At 37.6% G+C, this 24,117-nt stretch overlaps 1 protein-coding gene across 1 annotated transcript in view; it reads left to right on the forward strand.

Annotated features, from left to right (window-relative positions):
- Nucleotides 1–14,438: 14,438 nt before the first annotated feature.
- The window catches only part of LOC142340954 (uncharacterized), a 36,647-nt gene continuing 26,968 nt past the window's right edge, over nt 14,439–24,117 (forward strand). Inside the window, exon 1 of the mRNA XM_075391739.1 lies at nt 14,439–14,966. Within this exon, the coding sequence (XP_075247854.1) occupies nt 14,677–14,966 (290 nt within the window). The 5' untranslated portion in view covers nt 14,439–14,676. The remainder of the gene's footprint in view (nt 14,967–24,117) is intronic.

Genomic DNA, 24,117 nt, shown 5'->3' on the forward strand with positions numbered 1-24,117 from the left:
GCGGCATACTCATTTGAAGAACCATCATCAGGGCATCGATTACTTAAGGTCAAAGGTACAGGAACGTTACGCCATCCTAAAACTACGTTCCACACTGCGTTCCATCAAATCAAACTGCGTCTTGTGTAGAAAGTTCCGTGCAGCAACCATCCAACCTATCATGGTAGACCTCCCAAAGGAGAGACTCGCATACCAGTCTCCTCCTTTTACCAACACCGGGGTTGATTACTTCGGCCCATTCTACGTCACAGTTCGTCGGACTACCGAGAAGAGGTGGGGATTTCTTTTCACTTGTCTCACTACTCGTACTGTCCATGTTGAAGTCGCCCCGTCCATGGACACTGGTTCCTGTGTAATGGGAGTGGAGCGGTTCGTCTCCCGTCGGGATACTCCTGCTATGATTTGGTCGGATAATGGTATGAACTTCATTGGAGCGGAGAAAGAGCTCCGTGAATGTATGGAAAAATGGAATACGCTTAACATCGCTGCCGAACTTGCACATAAGGGCATTAAGTGGAGGTTCAATCCAACCAGCGCGCCACACCATCGGGGAGAGGTTAGTTCGTAGTTTTAGGAGAGTACTGTACACTATCCTCGGTACGCGTCGCTTCACAGATGAGTTGTTGAACACTACTTTTTGTCTGGTCGAATACGCACTAGACACACGTCCCTTAACGCCCGTAAGCGCCGACCCGTCCGACCTAGGCGCAAAAACACCTTATCATTTTCTACTCGGTAACCAAGCAACCAGAATTCCGTCCATCGTTGGCGTCGACGAGTTTGATCATCGTAAGCGGTACGCCCGTGCACAGTCATACGCCATTGCAATTTGGGCACGTTGGCTCAAGGAGTATGTACCTGCACTGAACCGTAGATCTAAGTGGCAGACGCCTGCCGAGCAGCACCTCAAGGTCGGTGATTTAGTTTGGATCGTTGAAGAAAGCAACCCTAGGGGTTACTATCCAACTACTCGGATTGAAGAACTTCGATACGGTTCCGACAGCGTCGCCCGCTCCGCCGTCTTACGCACGTCATCCGGACCGCTCGTCCGCCCACTCGTTAAGCTTGTACCAATCCTCCCAACATTTTCTTCCGGGCCGGAGAATGTTACCGAGTAAATTGAATTGTATAAATTATATCACTAGATAGAGAATTTTTGTGCGCATTATATCAAAACTTTCGCTTAGATTTTCCGTTTTAAAAGCAACATACGTATTATTTCTGAGAAATACAAAGGCCGATTTCCCACTAAGAATAACTTCCAAAATGGCTCAAAACTGATCGCTTAGCCTAACAAATTCGGTTTTTTGAACAGATTAGTTTAAATCGGTGACCTAGACTAAGACCTGCTAAAAAAGATCAAGCTCGATTTGCCTCCAAGTAAACGATGCTTATTGCCTTGACGTTTCGATATACAGTTGACTATAGACTGACTATATATATATATATATATATATATATATATATATATATATATATATCTCGATGAATTGAATTTACGAAAGACTGCCTTTTGTCAGCTTTAAGAAGAATTTTGTTATGGTGATTTTGAGTCTTGAGTCTTCATTTAAACTCCATTTTGGTGTATCAGTGTAACAAATCGGTCTAGAGCTTAATGCCGCCAATTTTATTTTATTTTACCTTTTTTCTCAAGTCTTCACTGATATCTGCAATTCGCAAACGCAGAAAAAAGAAGTCGGCTAAAATTTCATGCAACAAAGATTTTTGTCCGGTTCCCTACATTTCCTTATGCGTAAAATTTTTCATCTACACTATTTTTTCCGTGGCAGCGGAAATTTGACAGATACTCATTTCCTATTCCCCACAGCAGGTACCATAAGCTACATGACCATTTGAAAATTTACAAAATTATATGTCAAATTGTTTTCAATTACATCAGCCATAAAATGTGGTGTACCACTATACAAAACCTGATAAAATTTGTTAATTGTTATAAAGGTCTTAATTATTTGAAAGAATGTAAATCAGGTGTCTTGTGTTCGTTGAAATTCAGCTATTGTAAATCATATTATTTTGCACTTGTTTTATTGATTGGCAGGAATGTCTGATCGGTAGAATATAGCTGGATTTTGCTCAAGGAGAAAAAACATAATATCATAACAATTCATAATTTTTTTATCCAGGTTGTGTTTGGTTTTCAAATTAGAAAAAATTTTTCATCTTGCCGATTTTAAGATTTTACTTTTTCATTAATTGTTCATAGTTTTCGCAGACACAAGGCTTATTTTTGACTTTATATTCTACTCAAAGCGGTATCGGTAATGCATATTGAACCACAGAATCAGCTTCAAGGTGGAACGGCAGTCAAAGAAGTTAATTTTTTGCATCCGAAATAAATGAGCTGGCTTTGCCCAACTTTATGAAGAAGAGAGATCTGTCAAAAGAGTTTTATACTTTTTAACTGGTTAATCCGTTTGTTATCCGTATTCTAAAGTTTTATTAAAGATGAACTTAGTGCAAAAAGTCTCTTTTATTCTGTTTTCTGACCAACAATAAATTGATGCAGCTTATTGAATGGCTTTTAAATAATAAATTCAGTTGCTATTATTTACAGTTGGTAATTACAAAGAAGTTAAAATAAATCAGCAGGTTCCATTGATGAATCGTTACACTCGGTATTTACAAAGAATTTAAAATAATTCAGCAGGTTTCATAGGTTACACTGATGAAGCTTCACAAATAATTACAAGATTAGAGTCAAACACAACAATGGGGCTTTATACAACAATTAGGTTTTTAATAAATTCAAAAGGAGGTATTTACAAATGCTAACTGTACATTATGAAAGTAGCTTAATCGAAACAACATTACAGATTGAATAAAAAGTTTAAATAGTTTTTAGTTTGCTCAGGAGCTTCTTGCCATGATCCGTTTAAAACACTTGCATTAAATCGTAGAGTTTCGACTCTCATATGGACAATTATCTCAAGCCAGTTTGTCAATTGTAATAAAGTTCTTGCTGCATCTAATTTTTCGCATTCAAAAACCAGGTGTTCAGATGTTTCAAATTTATTTTCACAGAAACTGCAAATCGGCGGGTCAGAGAAATTTTTCAGCCATCTTACTTGTTTGTCAACAAGACAGTTGAATGCTAGTCGATACAACAAATTTTGCTGTTGAAGTAAGAGCTTGTTTATTTTCCAAATATCTCCACAAAAGTGGGTTAATTCTTTGGTTGAACAATTGTATTTAGTGACAGCTTTGCGTAAACGATTTTCAATGAAACTGAAGGGGAAAATTTCATTGATTATGTAGCATTAGATTTCTTTTGTTTTCATGTGATCATGCAACCTGAGCGAGGATTCTCTGTTGTTTTTGATTAGAAGTAGAACTTTCTCGTTCTGGACAACTTTAAGCTTTAAAGAGTTTATTAAAATGGATAGTTCCTTCGAAAAGGTGATCGAGTTCTCGTCAGATGAATTAAATTCGTCAAAAAGTTTTGCAGAAACAATTTTTGAAATAATGTGTGGAAGGGAGATCCCGCCTCTAGCTGATGACTGGTATAGGACTTCGCTTCTAATTTCCTTTCTCTATCCCGCTTTCAAAAGGCTGTTAACGAGGTTCTGCATAATTCTCAAGCTTTTCATGGTCGTATCTGTGTGTCGAGCATAGTAAAGGAAGTTTGGAAAAATGAATGTTTCGATATTATTTTTCTTGGCTTTCAGTGTTTTCGCTCGAGAATTAAAACGACTGTAGATGGCTATTTGTGTTTTCAGGAGACTAAGAAATTTCGGATGAGAGTTGTCAGCGTAGAGTACTATACCAAGGATTTTTGTTGATCGCACAGTTTTATGAAAGGGAATATTGTTAGTAGATAGGATTTCGCTCTTTTTTACATTAATTTCTAGCTGGGTTTGATCACAAAGATCTTTCACAGTATCAAAGAGCGCTTCAATCGATGATTTATGAACTAGACATGTAATGTCATCAGCATATGCAACAGTTTTGGCCTTTACGAAACCTTTGTTGTGAATTGAGTTGTCAACGGAACAAAGTAACGGCTCAATAGCAAGAATAAAAAGCAAAGCTGATAGAGGACACCCCTGTCTTACTCCACGTTCGAGAACAATTGTCTGGGAGAGGTAGCCGTTGATTTCAATAATTGCTTTGGTTTGCTTATATATTGTTCTGATTGCAGATTTTGTAATATTATCTACACCTACTCTATCGAGAAGAGCGAATATATAATTCCTATCTACTTTGTCGAAAGCTTTTGAGAAGTCTAGATTTACGATGCATTTACTGTTATTCATTTGTTTGTGGGCTTTGTGTACCTTCATCAGTGCTGTATTAATTTGTCGTTTGTTTAGGTAGGCGTGTTGATGTTGACCAATTACTTCTTCGAGGTTTTTGATTAGTCTGTTAGCCAAGACATGCGACAGAATTTATAAATCAGTGTTCAGCTGGCTTATGGGTCTGAACTCGTCTACTGTTCTGGGGTTTTCGGTTTTTGCAAGGAGGTTCAATATTGCAATTTGCTGGTTGTCTGAAAGTCTATTGGTGTTCACTACATTGTTGAAAACTTTTTTCAATATGGGAGCCATTTCTCGTTTAAACACTTTATAAAAATTAGAAGTAATACCGTCTGATCCTGGTGAACTATCTGCGTTTAGTTTGTCGATTGCTTTCTTCACTTCGTCTAAGGTGATTTCGTTTTCTGTTGTCATTTCAGTTTCTTGCTCCTGCAGTTGATCAAGCAAGCTTTCAAATGACGATTTCTTTTTACTTTTATACAGTTTTGAGAAATGATTTTCAAAAATTTTAATTATCTCTTCTTGATTACTTGTTACACTGTCACTAACTTTCAATGACGTAATACTATTTGTGCTGTTTTTAGTTTTCGACCATGTTTTGAGATCTCTGGCATTACCAATTTCACAGGGTTGCATCAATTTTTTAAAATGTTTAAAGCTCAGTCGTTGTTTGTTGTTCTCGTGCTCGTTGATTAGGGATATTGTTGCATTGTATCGATTTAAAATGGTTTGGTCTCATTTACCTTGCTGAATTTTATCTCTTAGTTCCTTTTCTTCACTTAAGCTGCCTTTCATCTTTGAACTTATCACTCGGGATTTGTTTATCGCTAAGGCTTGGCATACATCACGTATATGACGCATCAACTCTTCATATGTGTCCTCAATCGGATAAAGATCACCAAATTGTTTCAGTTCTTCTCTGATATAGTTTTTATTTTAAACGAGTATAGTGTCATTCAATTTCCAAAAGCTCTGACCACGTTCGTTTTCTTCAATTTTGTTGCTTAGCTCCAAAAGCATGTGATCTGAGAGATTATCTCTAAGTATTTTCTTGTTACTGTAATTGAGATGATTAGTAAAGAAATGATCTATGCGCGCGAAAGATGATGTTCTTTTATCATAGTGTGTGAAGTCTTGGACGTCTAGTTCAACTGCTATATCAAAAAGGAGCGCTTTTTCGATGACCGGCTTTAGCTTAGCGAATCTCTTTATTCTGCCATCTTCACTTCTCAGAGCATTTGAGGTGTTTCTTGGATCATGGTTAAAAGCATTGAAATCTCCTGCTAAAACTACAAATCTTCCAGGTTCAATTTTAGTGAGGCTTGAATTTAATTGTCTGAGCTTTGTTGTGTAATCGTTTGGATTTAAATACGTATTGATTAAGACAAAGTTTAAATTTGGAAACGTTACTGCTGAATGATCTCTTGATTGAAATCTTTGTTCGTTGGTCTTGATTTCTTCGCTCCAAATTGTTATTAAACCGCCACTGCAGTTTATTGCCGGTACTAGACGGTTGCTGAATTTGTACTGTTCAAGAATTGCTTCATGTGAATGAGGTAGAGCGAGGATTTTCGTTTCTTGAACACATAGAAAACAATAAGTTCCTCGAGCTAGATGGTAGCACTTTTCAATTATTGAGAAGAACTTTTTCGGGCACCTAATGCCACAGGAATTCAAGCTGAACATTTTATGCTCAATCGTTTGCTATTGTTGTTCAATTCGTTTTTCTTTCTACGCCATTCAGTGTTAAGAAAATGTCTTGGTATTTCAGAGCTCTAATGCTTTCGTTGATGGTTCTGTGTTTGTTTGTTGATGGTTCTGTATTGTTTCAAAACAACACCTTTGAGAGGCTCAACATTTGATAAATTAAGCCTTTTTGGAGAGTTTGATTTCATAATGTCGTTGCTTTGTTTTTCAATTGAAATTTGGTTAGACAAAGAATCACTTTGTTCTGTGGTTTTTGTGCCTTCTGTTGCTTTGGTACGCATTTCAGGGCTTTCTGTTGACCCGCTGCAAATTTCTTCTACAAACATTTCTTGAATTTCTTCCTCGTCTATAGTTAGATTGCCAAATGAGTCTTGATCAACAGTTTCTTGTTCCTGAGTGTTGTCAGTATTTCTTTCTTGTGTTTTCAGATGGATTTTTTGCTGTTCTGTGCTTACATTTTGACGGTTTTGCATTTTAACTTTGTGCATTTCTTTTTGACATAGGAAACATCAGTTTTTATGGTGTCCAATATATTGGCGGCTGTTTTCTTCGCAAAAACTACAGCTATGAAGCGCGGGAACATGGAATTTGATTTCTAGGCCATTCCAGTCTTTGAACTCGGCGATTTTGTTCCGATAGGACCATTTTCTTAGCTTCTCCTCTTCGTTAGCATTGTGGACAGTAACACCTAAAGTTGCATATCCGTCGAAAATAAAGTCCCCATCAATATTTATTTTCATGCGACTGTTTGTCGGGGAGTGCTCTATTCCTTCTGGGAGTTCGATCAATTTAAGAGTTTCGGTATCCGAGCAAACGTAAGGAAGTTTTACAAATTTAATGTTGTATCTTCTGGGGTAGAAACTTCTTTCTTTGTTGAGGATATGCTTTCCCATTGGAAATACAGTTTTGCCTAGTAATTTGAGGCCTCGTAATCTGATCGAATGATATTGCGTTCTAACAGTTGGAGGAGAAGTAACCGTCAGTGTGTGCAGTGTTTTGTCTCGTACTTGCGCGAATGTTTAGCTAATGGTTATTTGAGATCGTACTTCTTGTGGGAACTCTTTCAGAATAGATTTCGCACATTGAATGTAAGCATCGTTCAAAGCTCCTGTGTTTGCAAGCATCGATTTAGTAAATGGAGGAATAATTTGCATGATTTGGAAGTCGTTGGAAGCTGTTACTTTTGAAAGGCCGCTTTGGATCGCAGCGGAATACATGTTTCGCTTGCGGTTGGGGCTACTATTGAAGGGAAAGTGTTCTCCCCCATTGGGGAAAACAACTTAGAAACTTGTAAACGAATAAAAGGGAGATCTCTAACTTAAACGACTTAAAAAGCTAGAGCTGATGAGGCGTGTATTTAAAAGAACTTTTAAAGAGTTAGGGCTAAGAGCAAAAAAAGGTAAGAGAAAAGTCAGGATTTTAAATCTTAAGCAACTTTTAGTGAAAAATCTCTTTTTAAAAAAGACTCACTCCCAAAGGACGTTCCTGCACAAAGTGGAGTACTTGCTTGTGGCTTTCCTATCACACTTTGAGGTACTGATGCGAAAGTGACATTAATAGCGTTTTAATCATCATGGACAACAATTAGGCTTATTGAATGGCTACAATCTCAAACAAAAGCTAGCATCCTCGAACGCTTTTATTCATTCTCGGATTTCTGGATACATATTAATGCCAAACTCATATTAATGCCAAAAAGCTGGCTACTTTTTTCTCACCCAATCTCCAAACAAACAATTTCTGTTGGCTAATTGGATAGCTTTCACAACTATTGGTTCAGTTAAAACCAACACATAACTGAAAAATTTTTTGAAATTTGTAAATAAATTAGGAAAACGTTTAGTTGAGCAAAAGTGGGTTAATAAAAAATGGTGCAGTATATAACAACTTTTCTGTTTATAGTACTCTAACAGAAAAATATATTACAGATCTTAATAAAAAACACTTAATCAAAAAACAACAGTTGCCTTGGACTTTTGGGTCTTGCCAAATATATTTAAAATCTGTTTGGAGTCCCAAAGGATAGTCAGAGGATAGTCAATTCGGCTCAAAATTTTAATTTGTCCTTTTGTGTGCAACCGGGAGCGTCCTTTGCCTTCCAGGAACAAACCGCCAGACAAGTCAGTCAGTCCGATAAATATGTTTTCGGTTCACTAATGTGTCTGTTGGTCTCCAGGTGTGTCGGCTCTGTTATGCTGGTGACATATAAAACTTGCAAAGACTTCAGTTATTGTTTTTAAACGTGACAATACGACAATTTGCTACAATTTCGTTATTTAGTGCTATAATATAGGCTAGGAGAATGCACTACAATTGCTATATTGCAATTTAATTAGGAGTTTGCACCGCTTTTTACCACTTTGCTTAGTCTTTTAATTCCCCTCTGAGAATGCAATTAGAGATTTCGTCGCAAATGACAGACTTAGTACTACAGTGGAATTGAAGGAATTGAAGAGCACGTGATCAAGAATAGAATTAGCAATTGAATTGAAGAGTGGAAGTTATAGAGAATAAAATTAAATACAAATTAATTCAAAATCAGAAGCTGTGTGATCACGAACTGATCACGCAACACAACGGAAGTGGTAACTTTGTCTAAAATGTCAAGAGACAGTATCCTCCCTATGAATATGAACAACTTAAAGTTAGGAACTAAAATTTATGATCAAAGTACAAACTGCAACGAAGATTAAATTAAACTAAATACGATATGACAATGATGTCATGACAATTTAAATTATAAAATTACATAGTACCCCCTTTTTTAAACTGGGTCTTTCAGGTTTTCTGACGTTCCAAACCCCAGAAAACGACGAATTCGTACGCGTAAAAACGAGCTTACTAAATCCGCCAAATATGCAGACAATTTCGTGCATTAAATTTGAATATACCGAACATTTCTTTTTTGTCTGATTTTTTTGGTCGCCTTGACGTTGGAAGCTGAAATCGAACAAGTATGGAAAGGATATTTTCCGCTTAAAACACTAAAGCTGGAATTTGAGCTGAAATTTGCATCAATATCCTGATTTACATTCTTGCAGAATTTTTTATACCCCAAGTTGAGAATTAACTCAACATAAACAATAAATCAATACAATATATAACGTAAAATGTAATTGACACGAAAATAGCAACAATTATTACGACTTCTGGTCGATTTAGTTTAGCAACATTAAACTTCACATCATTTCGGAATCAAAAATGCGCTAGTATTTGACCTCGAATGGAATGTAGAACATAACAAAATTTCATGAGTGGATAACGCCAGTAAGTTAGATAGTTTAGGTCAACTTAGACAAGTTAATTAGGTGTTCGAAATAAGCGTTCTTTCTTGAATGGTTATTGTTTCGTAGGCGCCAGAGAGGGAGTTGGGTGATATATCTTAAACAAACAAATTGATGAACAAAAGCATGTGAGCTGTCGATATATTTCGTTTAATTAGCAAAGTTGTGTTTGTGCATCAGACCAAAGTCAAAATGAGTGATTTGACTTTAGAAGAAAACTAGAGAGCGAACATTTGAAGTGAACTAGATACTTTGAACAGATTTGGAATTTCATTTTGAAGTAACTAAAAGTGTGATTTCGAATTTGTAAAATAATTAGCACCCCAAAACCCGATACACTCGAACACTTTAAATTATATTCATCATTGGACTCTGAAAGTTTGTGACGAGGTTCCCCTAGTGATTGTTCAACTATAGTATGGATGCGCGGCCGGGTAAACTTTTTCCGATCTGATTTGTTAGCACGGGAAGTGGTGTTATTCAATAGTTTCTGGATGAAATAACGGTATAAAGCAGTCGTACTCGCATGTACTTTGTGCAAAAATCTATCCGGTGATCATGGGAATAGTTTAGAAGGTTGTGGGAGAAATTTGTTGACTTAAAGTAAATAAAAAGGCAATTTATCAGTTTTCCAAATACCCTCCTGTAAAAATTTGTCCGACCCCCCCCCCTGGGATGGGAAGGAGTTATTGGTTGATAACTGGTCAATGACGGGAGGCACCCCTAATGGTCTTCTATTGCAAGTATAATTTTCAGGCCGCCCAATCTCTAGCTATTAACACCGCAAGTAGTGTGATTTGAAGGTTGTTAGGTATTTTACTGTGAAAAATGACTGTTTGAGTATGACATAAAGCTAGTTAAGGGTTGAAATGGGTATCAAGTCTAGAGTAATGTATCAGATGATCTCGGGATGGGTTTACGATGTAAAATGGCAATTTTTGCGAATATTGGTAATTATCACAGGAATGTAGTTAGCACCTAAATTGAAATTGTATTTTCTCAAAAAGTTGAAGTCGGATTGACCTGAAAATTGGGGGATAGACTAATTTGGGTACGAGGAATCCGATTTTAATGTCAGATCTGACCCCACACCACCCTGCACGGAACTAGCGCACGCCCGTGATGCGTAAGGTAAAATTTGAATTGCTCGTGGAGTATTGGTAGTAGCCGTATGATTTTTGGAGGGTTAGTGTAACTTTTCAAGGGCTATCGATTGGTGATATTTTCAAACCCATATTCCGACCGGAAGTCGGTGCTTCGGGATAAACCGAGTGCCAAATATCCGAAATTGGCTTTTTGAGCGGCTGAATGACTTTGAAACGATTTTAATATAATAACCTGAGACAGTTAGTGACAAAAAATAACCACCCAGGTCAGTTTTGACGAGTCGGATTTTTCGGGTTTTTGTGGACACGACTCGTTAAAAATTTTCAAATTGCAAACGACTCGCAACAGCTGATCCGTTGGTTACGAAACTTGGCAGGCAAGTAGGTGGCACCCTATAGTTACTATAAAATCTTACCCGAAGACGTTTTTACCACTACTTCGCAAGTTATTAAGTTTGGAAAATTGGGGTCATCCGGGAGGTCGATGAAAATTGTGCGCGGTCATTGCTCGTGTTCTATTAAGAGTGAGGTGATGAAATTTTGTGAGTAGGTGCAACCATGAGCGAATTTTCTGTGACAATGGTTAGTTTCCTTTGGATGACCCCTAGAGGTCAAATTGTGGGTTTTTAGGAATTTTAGACTTTTCGGCAGGTTTTTAACTGAGGAAATGCATGAAATGAATTTGAAGTTGGAAGTTACAAATAACCTGTGGTTTGGGGTTGAGTTTAATTATTTATTCAACATACGATGTTTGACAGGGATTGATTGCAGCTAGTTAATTTGATAGCGGAAATAGAGGAATCAGAACTTTTCAGAGCGAAGTTCAATGTTTACTAAGCGTACACTGATTGACATGTCAAGTGCATATGTGAGATAAAGCGAATTGGGTTTATTTACATAAGAGTCCAAAGGTCGTGTACTAAAGATAAGGAGAAGATTGAACAAGGGTTGGTAGCAGTTGAATGACAGAGCATAATTTGATATTGGTTGTTTGCATAGCAAACAAAGCCCTCCTACAGATTGTGATAATTTCAATTGTAAGTTGCAATGTTTACTTAAGAGATTAAGGTTCGTCCGCTTAAGATAAGAGCGTATTGGTTGAATATCAATTGAAGTGACACAGAGAAATTTAGGCAGAGAGAGACGTTGGAGAATTCAGGGAGAATTGAGAAGTTTGAACACAGGAGAGATTTTTGCACAAGCGAGAGAAAGCAGTTGGTTTAGTTGGACTAAACCTTAAATGATAGTGCAAAAAGCGGGGAGAAGATTGAGAGTGAGGCTTAACTCTGGAAGTTTTTAAATGCAAGACCAGTTGGGATACTGTGAGCTGTTTTGATTTAGTTCATTTGGGAAGTGAACCACGGATATTGGTATTATTATTGTAATTACTATTATAAATTGTCTTGAATTTGTCTTTTTCATTGATGTGCAAGTAATTCTCTTACCTTTGTTATCCATTTAACTAGAATTGATATTACGAGCGCCATAGTGAATTAAATTATTTCAAGGCAATCTAATTTGCAACAGCATAAAAGAGTGGACGAGGGGAATAGCAGAGTAACAAATTAACGCTTGCTTCACCAATTCAAAAACTTTGGTTATTTTATTTAATCGATCTTCTGGGCGACAGAGTCCCCTCACTGTTGAGCCTAGTTAGAAATTCAGAAGACGACATGGAATTTACCTTATTGCTCGAACCTATTAAATAACATTGTTTCAGGAAGATGTTTATGAAGAACCACTTAATTTATTTTAAAGTCACCACATTTACACTATTTGAAACTGACGCCATTACATCAATTCATCCTCCACTCCAGACGGACTTGGGTCTGATACAGGGGGTCTTGTGCATACAAGCTCAAAGTCTAAACAAAAGTCTGGACCTCATCCCGGGTTATGTCCACCTCCGACCTCTGCCTCAAAATTACTCCAGTGTTACATTTTTTGCCCAAAAATACATTTTTTGTTCCACCTACCACTGATATTTTATCACATTCACCGCAATACCCAATCACGCCATAAACCCCTGGGTATAAATGAAAACCACGCTATCATCTCCAACTTTAAGATCAAAACTATCTCATTAAACCCCATAAATTCCCCTTACCGTCCTCTTGCAGCAAGATTTTTGCTACTGTGAATAGAAAAAGCCACGATTTGAAATTGTACAAAAATAATCAGCCAAAAGTCAAGGATGTAAAGAATTATAAACCGTGTGATCACGATAAAAAAAAGTCCATGATCAGATTATCAGAATGATTCAAAATTGTGCGCATTTGTGGGAACTAGCGATAAATTGTTCGAAATTAAGCAAATGAGCACTAACAAGATCCGACCGTGGAAAAATATGTTTTGAAAATACAGACAATGCGAAATTGCACGACAATGATCAGACCATATTTAAAAAGTGCTGAAATTTTTTTATCTAATTATAATTTAGACTTTTCCTATCACAGTTCCAACAAGTGCTGCTGAATATAATATCAGCAGAGAATTTGATATAAATACAGAAAAGAACTAATGAAAGGTCAAAAAAGGACCAAATCTGTTTCTTCGAAGATTTTTTTAGTTTTTAAGAAAATCTTTAAAACTGAACAAAAAACAAGACTGAATGCATTGTTTTTTGTCATAAAAGTTTTTTGTCATAAGCTGAAATTTTTGTTGTGTTGCTTCTGTTAATTCGCAGCTCCTGCTGAAAAGATATCTGAACAAAATTGAAGTTTAAAAATGTAGAAAAAGTTGTGGCTCAATAAAGTGGCTTTATGAGTCGATACAGTGGGACTGGGAGGCAGAATCAGTCAGACCATGAGGCGAATTATTGCGTTTGATTTGATATACCGAGCTTAGGACTCAATTGAACGGTCGGGTCCTGATTCCAACTAGTGCACTTATGATTCGAGATAGCGCGATAATCCAGACTCCAGGCGGTGCAGTTAAGTCATATTGCGACCCCTTCACCTCGGGTCCCAAGGCCAAGGAGTCCAGACCGACTAGACCTCTGATCAGACCAACTTTGAGCGAACACATGCGGTTGGTGTGCTCGAAATACATGGTCTGAAAAAGTTTTCGCGAGCACAATTTAGTCTCGACAATGGTCTGTAACTTGACTGGTCAGAAGTGAACTAGAGTGCACGCTAGTCTGCTCAAAGGCGGATTCGAGAGCGCATTAGTCTGATCAAGACTGAATTTTGAGCGCACGAGAGCCTGATCAGAGGAGGTTTTCGAAAGCACTCCGAGTGCACACGGAGTTTCCAGAGCACGAGAGTCTGATCAGAGGTCAAATCTTGTCTGGGACGGTCTGATCGGAGCCAATTTTGGCTTGGACCTCAACGTGGGGATCACATTCGAAGATCGCTGTCAACCCTTGCTTTCGATTCATCCCATAATTCAATCCCTTGACCCACTCTTGCTACTTCAGTTCCCCGATGACCAACTAGTTCTACACATTTTTGAGGTGAAAAAGTTGACACTGGCACTCAAAGATTCTTCTGGTTACTTGATCGACAGTTCATGTCATGTGTTACTTAATTCACGCCTGATGACTCCTATCAGATACGAATGATCGGTTTCCGAACACATACAAGCGGGTTCTTGTTTCAAAACAAAGAACACGAAACTCCTTTTCTTTTTGATCTCTACAAAGAGCTCAAAGAGCGTTTTTCTCATGTTAAGCTTTGCCAAAACTTCAACAATATCGATGAAATCAGACGTGAAATTATAGTCAAATGTTCAATACAGACTTACAAAAATCTGCTGCTCATTAAAGTTAATTGGCAAAATTAAGCTGGCCATCAAGCTATCACTTTGTATAAATACATTGTGATTATATAAAAAGTGGCCAATTTAAAATTAAAAACTTGCACAACCAAAAAATGACTAGTTTCATTTGAGTACGTTTGTTTATATTAGTAAACGGCTCGGTTAATCTGCAAATAAAAAGAGTTTTAGTTAAGCAATTTTGATAAATAAAAAAGCATTTCCATACCCTTATTAAACACGTTTACATGTGTAATATTTTCATTTGTTTTTGACCAGTTTTTGTAATTAACTTGAAGTTTATTGTAAAGAGCGTTGTTTATATGCGTCATAAGAGAAGCATAACGCTTTCAGGCGTCAATATACGCGCTGTGTCTTCTCTGCATGTGCTAAAAATTTTGGCCGTCTCTTCTCAAACTAATGCGATTTTTTTGACAAAAATTGATTGTAATTGGCTCTATTTACTCGTGTAAATACCTCTTAATAAATCTTCTTTGAAGGCTTGTTTGTAAAATCTACTTACAGTCATGTCAATATTTATATAATATTATGCAAAAGCAAACACCCAACGAGATTTTGCTTAATTACCCGAAGTTAAAAGGAGGAAAGGGTGAATTTAAGCGCTCTGTAGTTCCTAGGCGGGAATATATTGCGAGCCGAGAGGGTAAAGTTATCAGAGAGCGAACGGAGTCACATGGGTTCTTGCCGAGAGTGCCAGTTTTTGACACTAGTGATACCGGGTCATCCGGGGGCGCTAGAAGTTCACCTCGTGATTCGTCTGGACACGATGACATAGACGATGTTCTCAAATACAGACCCTCGTTTGTGGCAAGAATGAGGTAGATAGAATTTCTTACTTCCCGGGCCGAGGAATTTGGCCAAAATTATGTAAGATCAGCGGCAACTAGCGTTGACAAGTCGGAAAATTCACCGCAATTCTCTTACATAATTTTGCGTTGAATGCGTTGAATTTTTGTCTTTAAATTCAACGCATTCAACGCAAAAATTATGTAAGAATTGGCGTTGAATTTTCCAACTTGTCAACACTAGTTGCCGCTGATCTTACATAATTAGCGTTGAATTTAGCGTAGATCTTACATATTTAGCGTAGAATTTAGCGTAGATCTTACACAATTAGCGTTGAATTTAGCGTAGATCTTACATATTTTTGCGTTGAATTTAGCGTTGATCTTACAAAAAATCAACGCGTAGAACTCTGGGTATGGGACTCGAACCACTGACCTCCTGTTTACTTGTCGCCTCTTCTACCATTGTGCCACCGTACCTTGGTTTCCTTAAGAGCCGCAATCCTTATATAGCGTAGATCTTACATATTTTGCGTTGAATTTAGTGTAGATCTTACATATTTTGCGTTGAATTTAGCGTAGAACTTGCATATATTTCGTTGAATTTAGCATAGATGTTAGCTATTCCGAAAAAAACTTGATAAATTTTAAAACATAAAATGGTCTGAATTGGATTTTGCACTATAAAAGAGCTCGAAAAAAGAAGTTTTTTTCTGATTTCATGTTACTCACCTTTGGAGTATGGGGTTCGAAACAGTAAAAAAAATTGATTTTTCGAAAAAAAACTTGAAAAACTTTTCAAATCGTAAATTGGTCTGAAACGGATTTTGCACCATAAAAGAGCACTAAAAAGTGTGTTTTTTGCTGACTTCACTTTTTTCTACTGTGCTGTATAGGGGGTCGAAACAGTAAAAAATTTAATTTTTTGAAAAAAAACTTGAAAAATTTGAAATCGTAAAATTATCTGAATTGGATTTTGCACTATAAAAGAGCTTTAAAAATGATTTTTTTCTGACTTCATATTTCTCACCTTTACAGTAGGGTTGGAAACAGTGGAGAAAAAATGATTTTTTGAAAAAAAAAACTTAAAAAATTTGAAATCGTAAAATGGTCTGAATTGGATTTTGCACTATAAAAGTGCACTAGAAAATTGGTTTTTGCTGACCTCGTTTTTCAAACCTGTGAAGTAAAAACTTGGAAAACTTTTGAAATCGTAAAGGGGTCTGAAATGGAATGGAAAAGACTCAACCTTAAATTTGTAAGATCTACGCTAAAATTCAACGCTAAATATGTAAGATCTACGCCAAAATTCAACAAAAAATATGTAAGATTGGCGTTGAATGCGTTGAATTTATGTAAGATCTACGCTAAATTCAACGCTAAATATGTAAGCTCAACGCTAAAATTCAACGCAAAATATGTAAGATTGGCGTTGAAAGCGTTGAGTGTATGTAAGATCTACGCTAAATTCAACGCTAAATATGTAAGATCTACGCTAAAATTCAACGCTATATATGTAAGATCTACGCCAAAATTCAACGCAAAATATGTAAGATTGGCGTTGAATGCGTTGAATTTATGCAAGATCTACGCTAAATTCAACGCTAAATATGTAAGATCTACGCTGAAATTCAACGCTAAATATGTAAGATCTGCGCCAAAATTCAACGCAAAATATGTAAGACTGGCGTTGAATGCGTTGAAATTATGTAAGATCTACGCTAAATTCAAGGCTAAATTTTTAAGATCTACGCTAAAATTCAACGCTAAATATGTAAGATCTACGCCAAAATTCAACCCAAAATATGTAAGACTGGCGTTGAATGCGTTGAATTTATGTAAGATCCACGCTGAATTCAACGCTAAATATGTAAGATCTACGCCAAAATTCAACGCAAAATTATGTAAGATTAGCGTTGAATGCGTTGAATTTATGTAAGATCTACGCTAAATTCGACGCTAAATATGTAAGATCTACGCTAAAATTCAACGCTAAATATGTAAGATCTACGCCAAAATTCAACGCAAAATTAAGTAAGATTAGCGTTGAATGCGTTGAATTTATGTAAGATCTACGCTAAAATTCAACAATAAATATGTAAGGTCTACGCCAAAATTCAACGCAAAATTATGTAAGATTAGCGTTGAATGCGTTGAATTTATGTAAGATCTACGCTAAAATTCAACGCTAAATATGTAAGATCTACGCCAAAATTCAACAAAAAATATGTAAGATTGGCGTTGAATGCGTTGAGTGTATGTAAGATCTACGCTAAATTCAACGCTAAATATGTAAGATCTACGCTAAAATTCAACGCTATATATGTAAGATCTACGCCAAAATTCAACGCAAAATATGTAAGATTGGCGTTGAATGCGTTGAATTTATGCAAGATCTACGCTAAATTCAACGCTAAATATGTAAGATCTACGCTGAAATTCAACGCTAAATATGTAAGATCTGCGCCAAAATTCAACGCAAAATATGTAAGACTGGCGTTGAATGCGTTGAAATTATGTAAGATCTACGCTAAATTCAAGGCTAAATTTGTAAGATCTACGCTAAAATTCAACGCTAAATATGTAAGATCTACGCCAAAATTCAACCCAAAATATGTAAGACTGGCGTTGAATGCGTTGAATTTATGTAAGATCCACGCTGAATTCAACGCTAAATATGTAAGATCTACGCCAAAATTCAACGCAAAATTATGTAAGATTAGCGTTGAATGCGTTGAATTTATGTAAGATCTACGCTAAATTCGACGCTAAATATGTAAGATCTACGCTAAAATTCAACGCTAAATATGTAAGATCTACGCCAAAATTCAACGCAAAATTATGTAAGATTAGCGTTGAATGCGTTGAATTTATGTAAGATCTACGCTAAAATTCAACACTAAATATGTAAGGTCTACGCCAAAATTCAACGCAAAATTATGTAAGATTAGCGTTGAATGCGTTGAATTTATGTAAGATCTACGCTAAAATTCAACGCTAAATATGTAAGGTCTACGCCAAAATTCAACGCAAAATTATGTAAGATTAGCGTTGAATGCGTTGAATTTATGTAAGATCTACGCTAAATTCAACGCTAAATATGTAAGATCTACGCTAAAATTCAACGCTAAATATGTAAGATCTACGCCAAAATTCAACGCAAAATTATGTAAGATTAGCGTTGAATGCGTTGAATTTATGTAAGATCTACGCTCAAGCGTAGATCTTACATAAATTCTACGCATTCAACGCCAATCTTACATAATTTTGCGTTTTTTAGCGTTGACACCTCGACCCGGGTTGGTATATTTTTCGTTGATGCCCAACCCCCAGTCCTGAGCATATAAATTGGGCAACTTGTCTAGTGAACGAATGGTTTCAATGATATACAGCACGTGCGGTTGAAAGCTGCAGAAAACACCCAACTTAATGGGGGGGGGGCTATTAAATTTTTAAAGACATTTAAATTACCATAAAAGAAAATATAAAATTAAATTTTTGCAAACTCAATTTTTTGACAAACATACGAACATTAGTCCATCCTAATATAAGAGAAATCAATTCCAGATTTCATTAAAATGTTTTTTTACTTGATTAAGAGTGAAACCACCTGCTGATGGGACAGGTAAACATCAACAGTAATTCAATCTAATATGCAAAGGTTTCTCCCAAATTAATGTTTAAAGTTTGAAGGAGAACAACCTAATGTGAAATGTGCATAAGATGGATCTTTTACAATTTTGTTTCTGTTTCTGTAGTATTACTATTTTCGCGCTTATCTTTCATAGGATAGGCTTCATGGTACTAATTTTTCTGACAACCATAAACAAAAATCCATCCAATCGTCTAGCGATAGCGTCAATTTATTGTCAGTAAACTGAAGGATCTCTAAGGAGGAAAAAGTTCACATTTGTGGGGTGCAAACATACTGGGTATATAGGACTGGAAGGAAAAACATAAAAGATCCCATAAGATACGCTTGACATAGCTTGACAAGAAGCTCTACTGCTTGTTCAGCGTGTAATTGGCTAGAGAGATGAAACCTCGAGGAACAAGAAAGAACAAGAGAATGGTTTTATAGAGATGAACAAGATCTAGAGTTTAAGATCAGATAGTGTAATGGCCAGCACACTAGACTTGAAAGTAAGAGATGCTGGATCAAGTCCAATACCATTCCATTTTCACAGTTCTGTAGCCTGCTTAGACCACCCAACAAATAAACTGCTTTTATCCGAAGAAGCGGGGAAAACACCAGCTGATGCATGCAAGTGATAAGGAGAAGTATCTAGGATCTAGGATGTTGGAGCTGAGCTTAAGGAATAACAAGCTTGCGTAGTTGGGGAAAATAGAAACAAAACACTTTCTGTTGTCTTAGTCATTTAATAGTTATAGTTAAAGTTCTAGTTCTAGTTACAGTTTGTCACGTGAGAAAAAAGAGAAAAAGGGGGAAATAACAAAAGCAACACACAGAACACAACGTAGCAGCCGCAGAAAACGGCTTAAAGTATAACTCAGCAAAAATATTGCAACAACAAATTGTCTTGAGCAGTAAATAACGTGTTACTGTGTCTTGAACTAGAAATATTCCTGAGCAGTAATTTGTTACTGTGTCTTGTATTCAAAATATTATTCTTGAGCAGTAAATTCTGTTACTGTGTCTTGCATCAACGAATTATTGGAGCTGAAATTCAACTGTTACAACCCCAACTTCTGGTATTCTCAACTTGTGAGTACAAACAGCAAAAGCCAACTTAGGTTTAAAATTAAATATTTTTGCACAAACAGGTCTTAGACATAAATTTTTGTCTTCGATTTGTTTTTTCTATCGGATTTAACTGGTATACATAAAGAGATCCCGTATTGTGTGATCTGTAGCAATCCAGTTCAAATTGATAGTTGAAAAAACTAAGATCAGCAAATAGTTACGAACTAAAATAATTAATGCAACGGTAAGTACAGCAGAGCGGATATACAGTTACAAAAGCAAACTGCATAAACGAAGTATCCGGACAGATTTTGTAACCACTCAGAACGAACTGGGCGGTGTAAAACTTTCTTTGTGAAACACAAGGAGAGCAGCCGTTACATTTGGTCCGCTGACCCGGACAGTGGAATAAACTGCTGTCCAACCCAACAGTCGAAGTGACGAAGTCATCGACGAACGAGAACAAAACTCAACGAGCAAATCAACAACGCAAAGCCAATTAGGCAAAGTGCATTAGAAGTTAAATAGCAAGGCTTAATTAAAGCAAATAAACAAAAGGTACTGTAGAGATTCAAGCTGCAGTCCCAAAGTACAAACGCAGTGACTCCGTCACAGAGTCAAGACATTTTGCAAAGACAGATTAGCAACTCCGAAAAACAAATCGAAGCAAAAATTCAGGAGGGCCAGGAGCTAATCAGAAACAACGATAGATCAAGCAAACTCAAGACCATCTATAAACAGGTGCTGAAACTTGACGACTCTCTTTGCATTCTTAACCGAAAGCGAGCAAATTTTCTTCGTGATTCTGCATTGTTTGAACGTTACGAAGCCGAACGACTAAATTTCTTACAAAAATTAAACGCAGACTGGTTACCATACATTCACGGAGAAACAAATATGACGGATCAACAGAATCAAACCGTACAATTGACAAGCGATGCAGAACCAACTGCCGCTAAGTCTTCACAATTTGTTGTAGGAGTTTCTCAACAAACTGCTGAAAATGGAAACCCAAACAAAGACAACAATTCAAAGGCCTCCTCTCATAAACGAGCTAAGAAGGCAGAAAAACTTGCGGCTCTAGAGAAAGACTTTGCATCAAAATTGAGGTTGAAGAAAATTGAATTCGAATTGAAAAGGAAGGAGCTTGAAATGGAGATGCAACTTTTTGAAGAAGAAGGAGCACTGAAACTGGAATACGAGAAAGAAGCTCTTGACGCAAGAGCACCAGAATCTGATGACAGTGCAACCCCTAGTATTCGATGTAGATCACCATTCAACTGGAAAACCCCGAAGGATAAAGATGTTTCCGGTTGGCTCGATGACTCGGATAAAGTCTCCAACTTGCACAATCATAGTTTCGAGCGTGCGAAAACCAGGATCGACAACAATTATCCCAGCGTAAGCTTCAATCGCGAAGGTGTACTTAAATCACGGTCACCAAGTGGAGAGCGTGCCAGCGCAGCCCGGGAACAAGACAAATTTAAGCGTAATAAACCAAGCAGTAGTAGTCAGCTACCTAAGTTGAAGTTGAGTTCATTCGACGGAAACCCGCTAGAGTGGCCGGAGTGGTCGAATATGTTCAAAGCGACGGTTCACCATCGCGATATACCCGAACCAGAGAAAATGAGCCACTTGAAAACTTTGTTGACTGGTAAAGCAAAGTCAGCTATATCAGGAATGGGCTATTCAGGAGAATTCTACGCTCAAGCGTGGGAACTCCTGGGACGGAAGTTTGGGCGACCTTACCTAATTGTCGACGCTCAGCTTAACACATTGCGCAAACAACAACCAATTCGAATGCACGACTCAACGTCTATAATTAATTACTCAATAACAATCAGCAACCTAGTTAATGTACTGAAGCAATACAACTATGAGGGCGACCTGCAATCAAGTTCAACACTGCAAGTGGCAATTGAAAAACTGCCCCCAAACTTGAAAGAAAAGTGGTTCTTTTTCGTTGACGAGTGTCAAGAAGATAGGCCCGATCTCACTCTCCTTGAAAAATGGTTAGCTCGAATGGCTTTTGTCCATGAAGGAATGCCATCAACCATGAGCGAACGGAAGGAAGATGATCGACCAAACGCTAACAAGGAAAAACGATTCTCAAAATCGTCAAACGTTACTGCGAGTTCAAATGCGAACGAAACGAAGCAAATGCAAAACAACAACTGCCCACTAGCGGATGGCACTCATAAAATATGGAACTGTCCAATATTTAAGAATATGAATGTCACCGATCGCTATTCATCAGTGAGAAAAGAACGTTTATGTTATGGATGTCTGGGGAAAGGGCATGCAATCAAAGATTGTAAAGTCCACCCGTGCGGTATAAATGGATGTACCAAAAAGCACAACAGACTGCTACACTCAGAAAACCAAATGGACGAGGGTAGTCACGCAGTTAATGTAAGCGCAGCAACAATCAACCAGAGTAACCAAGTTACTAGTTTTCTTCAAATAGTTCCTGTATCGGTTCAGAGTGGTGGTAACAGGCTGACTACCTATGCTTTCCTCGATAGTGGTTCAACAGTTTCATTCATCGACCAAAGTGTCAAGAATCAACTACAAGCCAAAGGCACGGACGTTACCTTGAACATAGCTGGCATACATGGGACGCAAGATTTGAGGACAGAGAAGGTTCCTATCACAATAAAGGGACTAAATTCAAAAGTGCCTTCAGTTGAAGCGTTTGCACACCCATCAATCTCGTTGGGAAACACAACATAAGATTACAAGGAACTGAAGAACAAATTCAGACACCTGAATGTTCTCACAAACAGAAGATTCAACCTGATGGAAGTAGGCATCATACTTGGACAAGATGCCTACGAAATTCAACGTCCATTAGACTATAAGATTGGAACACAAAGTGAGCCTTTCGCAGTCTTAGCAGAATTAGGATGGGTAGTCAGTGGTCCCATGACAGGCAAGAAAAGTCAAAATGTTTGTCATTTCGCCTTCACAGAAGATGTGAAAGTGGTAGAAAATATCCAATCATGGTGGGACATAGAAACCTACGCTTCCAAAAAAAATGTTGTAAGTCAATCAAAGAAAGAGCAGCAAGCTCAGAAATCTCTAGAGAGCACGACAAAGTTTACAGGCGAGCGGTACGAAGTGGGCATGCTCTGGAGTGAACCAGAACTCAATCTCCCAAACAACTACGGCTCGGCCCTTGGTCAGCTCTACTCACTGGAACGAAGATTCCAACGAGACCCAAATTTAAAAGAATTGTATCAACAGTCAATTGATACAGATGTTGAAAAAGGATTTGTGAAGATCCTTAGTAAATCGGAAGTCAAAGGCACTTTCGGAAAGGAATGGTATTTGCCACACCATCCAGTACTAAACCCCAACAAACCGGTTAAAGTTCGCCGTGTTTGCAACGCTGCAGCAAAATACAAGGATGTATGTCTAAATGACAAGTTGTTAGCCGGACCCGATCTACTACACGGATTGATCGGAACAATATTCAGATTTCGAGAAGGACCAATTGCCCTAACCGCAGATATTGAATCAATGTTTTTGCAAGTGCAAGTTCCTGAACGGGATAAAAGCTGCTTGAGATTCTTGTGGCGACCAACAATGAACGAACCTGTGCAAATTTACGAATATCAGTGTCATGTTTTCGGAGCAAAGAGTTCATCAACATGTGCCAACTACGCTCTGAAGCGAGTAGCGGTCGATAACGAGGACGAGTTCCCAATTGCAGCAAAAACAATCCAAAACAATTTCTACATGGACGATTTCATCAAGTCAGTCGAAACACCTGAGGAAGCAATCAAGGTTTTCAAACAACTGCAACCTCTTCTCTCAAAACATGGATTTGAACTGAAGAAGTGGATCACCAACAGCGACGTGGTAACCAACGCAATCCCAGAGGACTTAAGATCAATCAGCAAAACAAAGCAGGTTGAAGTAGAGCCCAGCCAGGAAGGGTCATCAGTGCTTGGGCTTCAGTGGACGATTACCGATGATAGTCTACAGGTTTGTAGAGGTACAAGCAAAAAAGTTGAGACCCCAATCACACAAAGGAAGATCTTATCTCTAGTTTCTTCAGTGTTTGATCCTCTTGGACTGTTTGCACCATTCAGTGTCCATATGAGACGACTCCTGAAGAGCATCTGGACGAAAAATGGACAACATTGGGACAACTCAGTAGAACCTAACGAAGAAGAAGAGTTTCTGAAGTGGAAGGCGCAGCTTCCAGAAGTAGCAGAAACCAGCATTGATAGAAGATACTTCAGCACAGCCAAGGACAAATGGGAACTTCATGTGTTTGCTGACGCATCTGAAGATACAATGTGTGCAGTGGCATACCTACGTTCAAAGCCCAAAGAATACTCAGCAGACTTAGCATTTGTAATCGGAAAGTGCCCAGTCGCACCGATGCGACACCTTTCCATACCACGCTTAGAACTACAAGCAGCAGTGATGGCGGTGAGACTTAAAGAACAGACAGTGAAGGAACACGAA

The sequence above is a fragment of the Convolutriloba macropyga genome, chromosome 6, assembly GCF_964194025.1.
Source record: "Convolutriloba macropyga chromosome 6, txConMacr16.3, whole genome shotgun sequence".
NCBI classification, from domain to species: Eukaryota; Metazoa; Xenacoelomorpha; order Acoela; family Convolutidae; genus Convolutriloba; species Convolutriloba macropyga.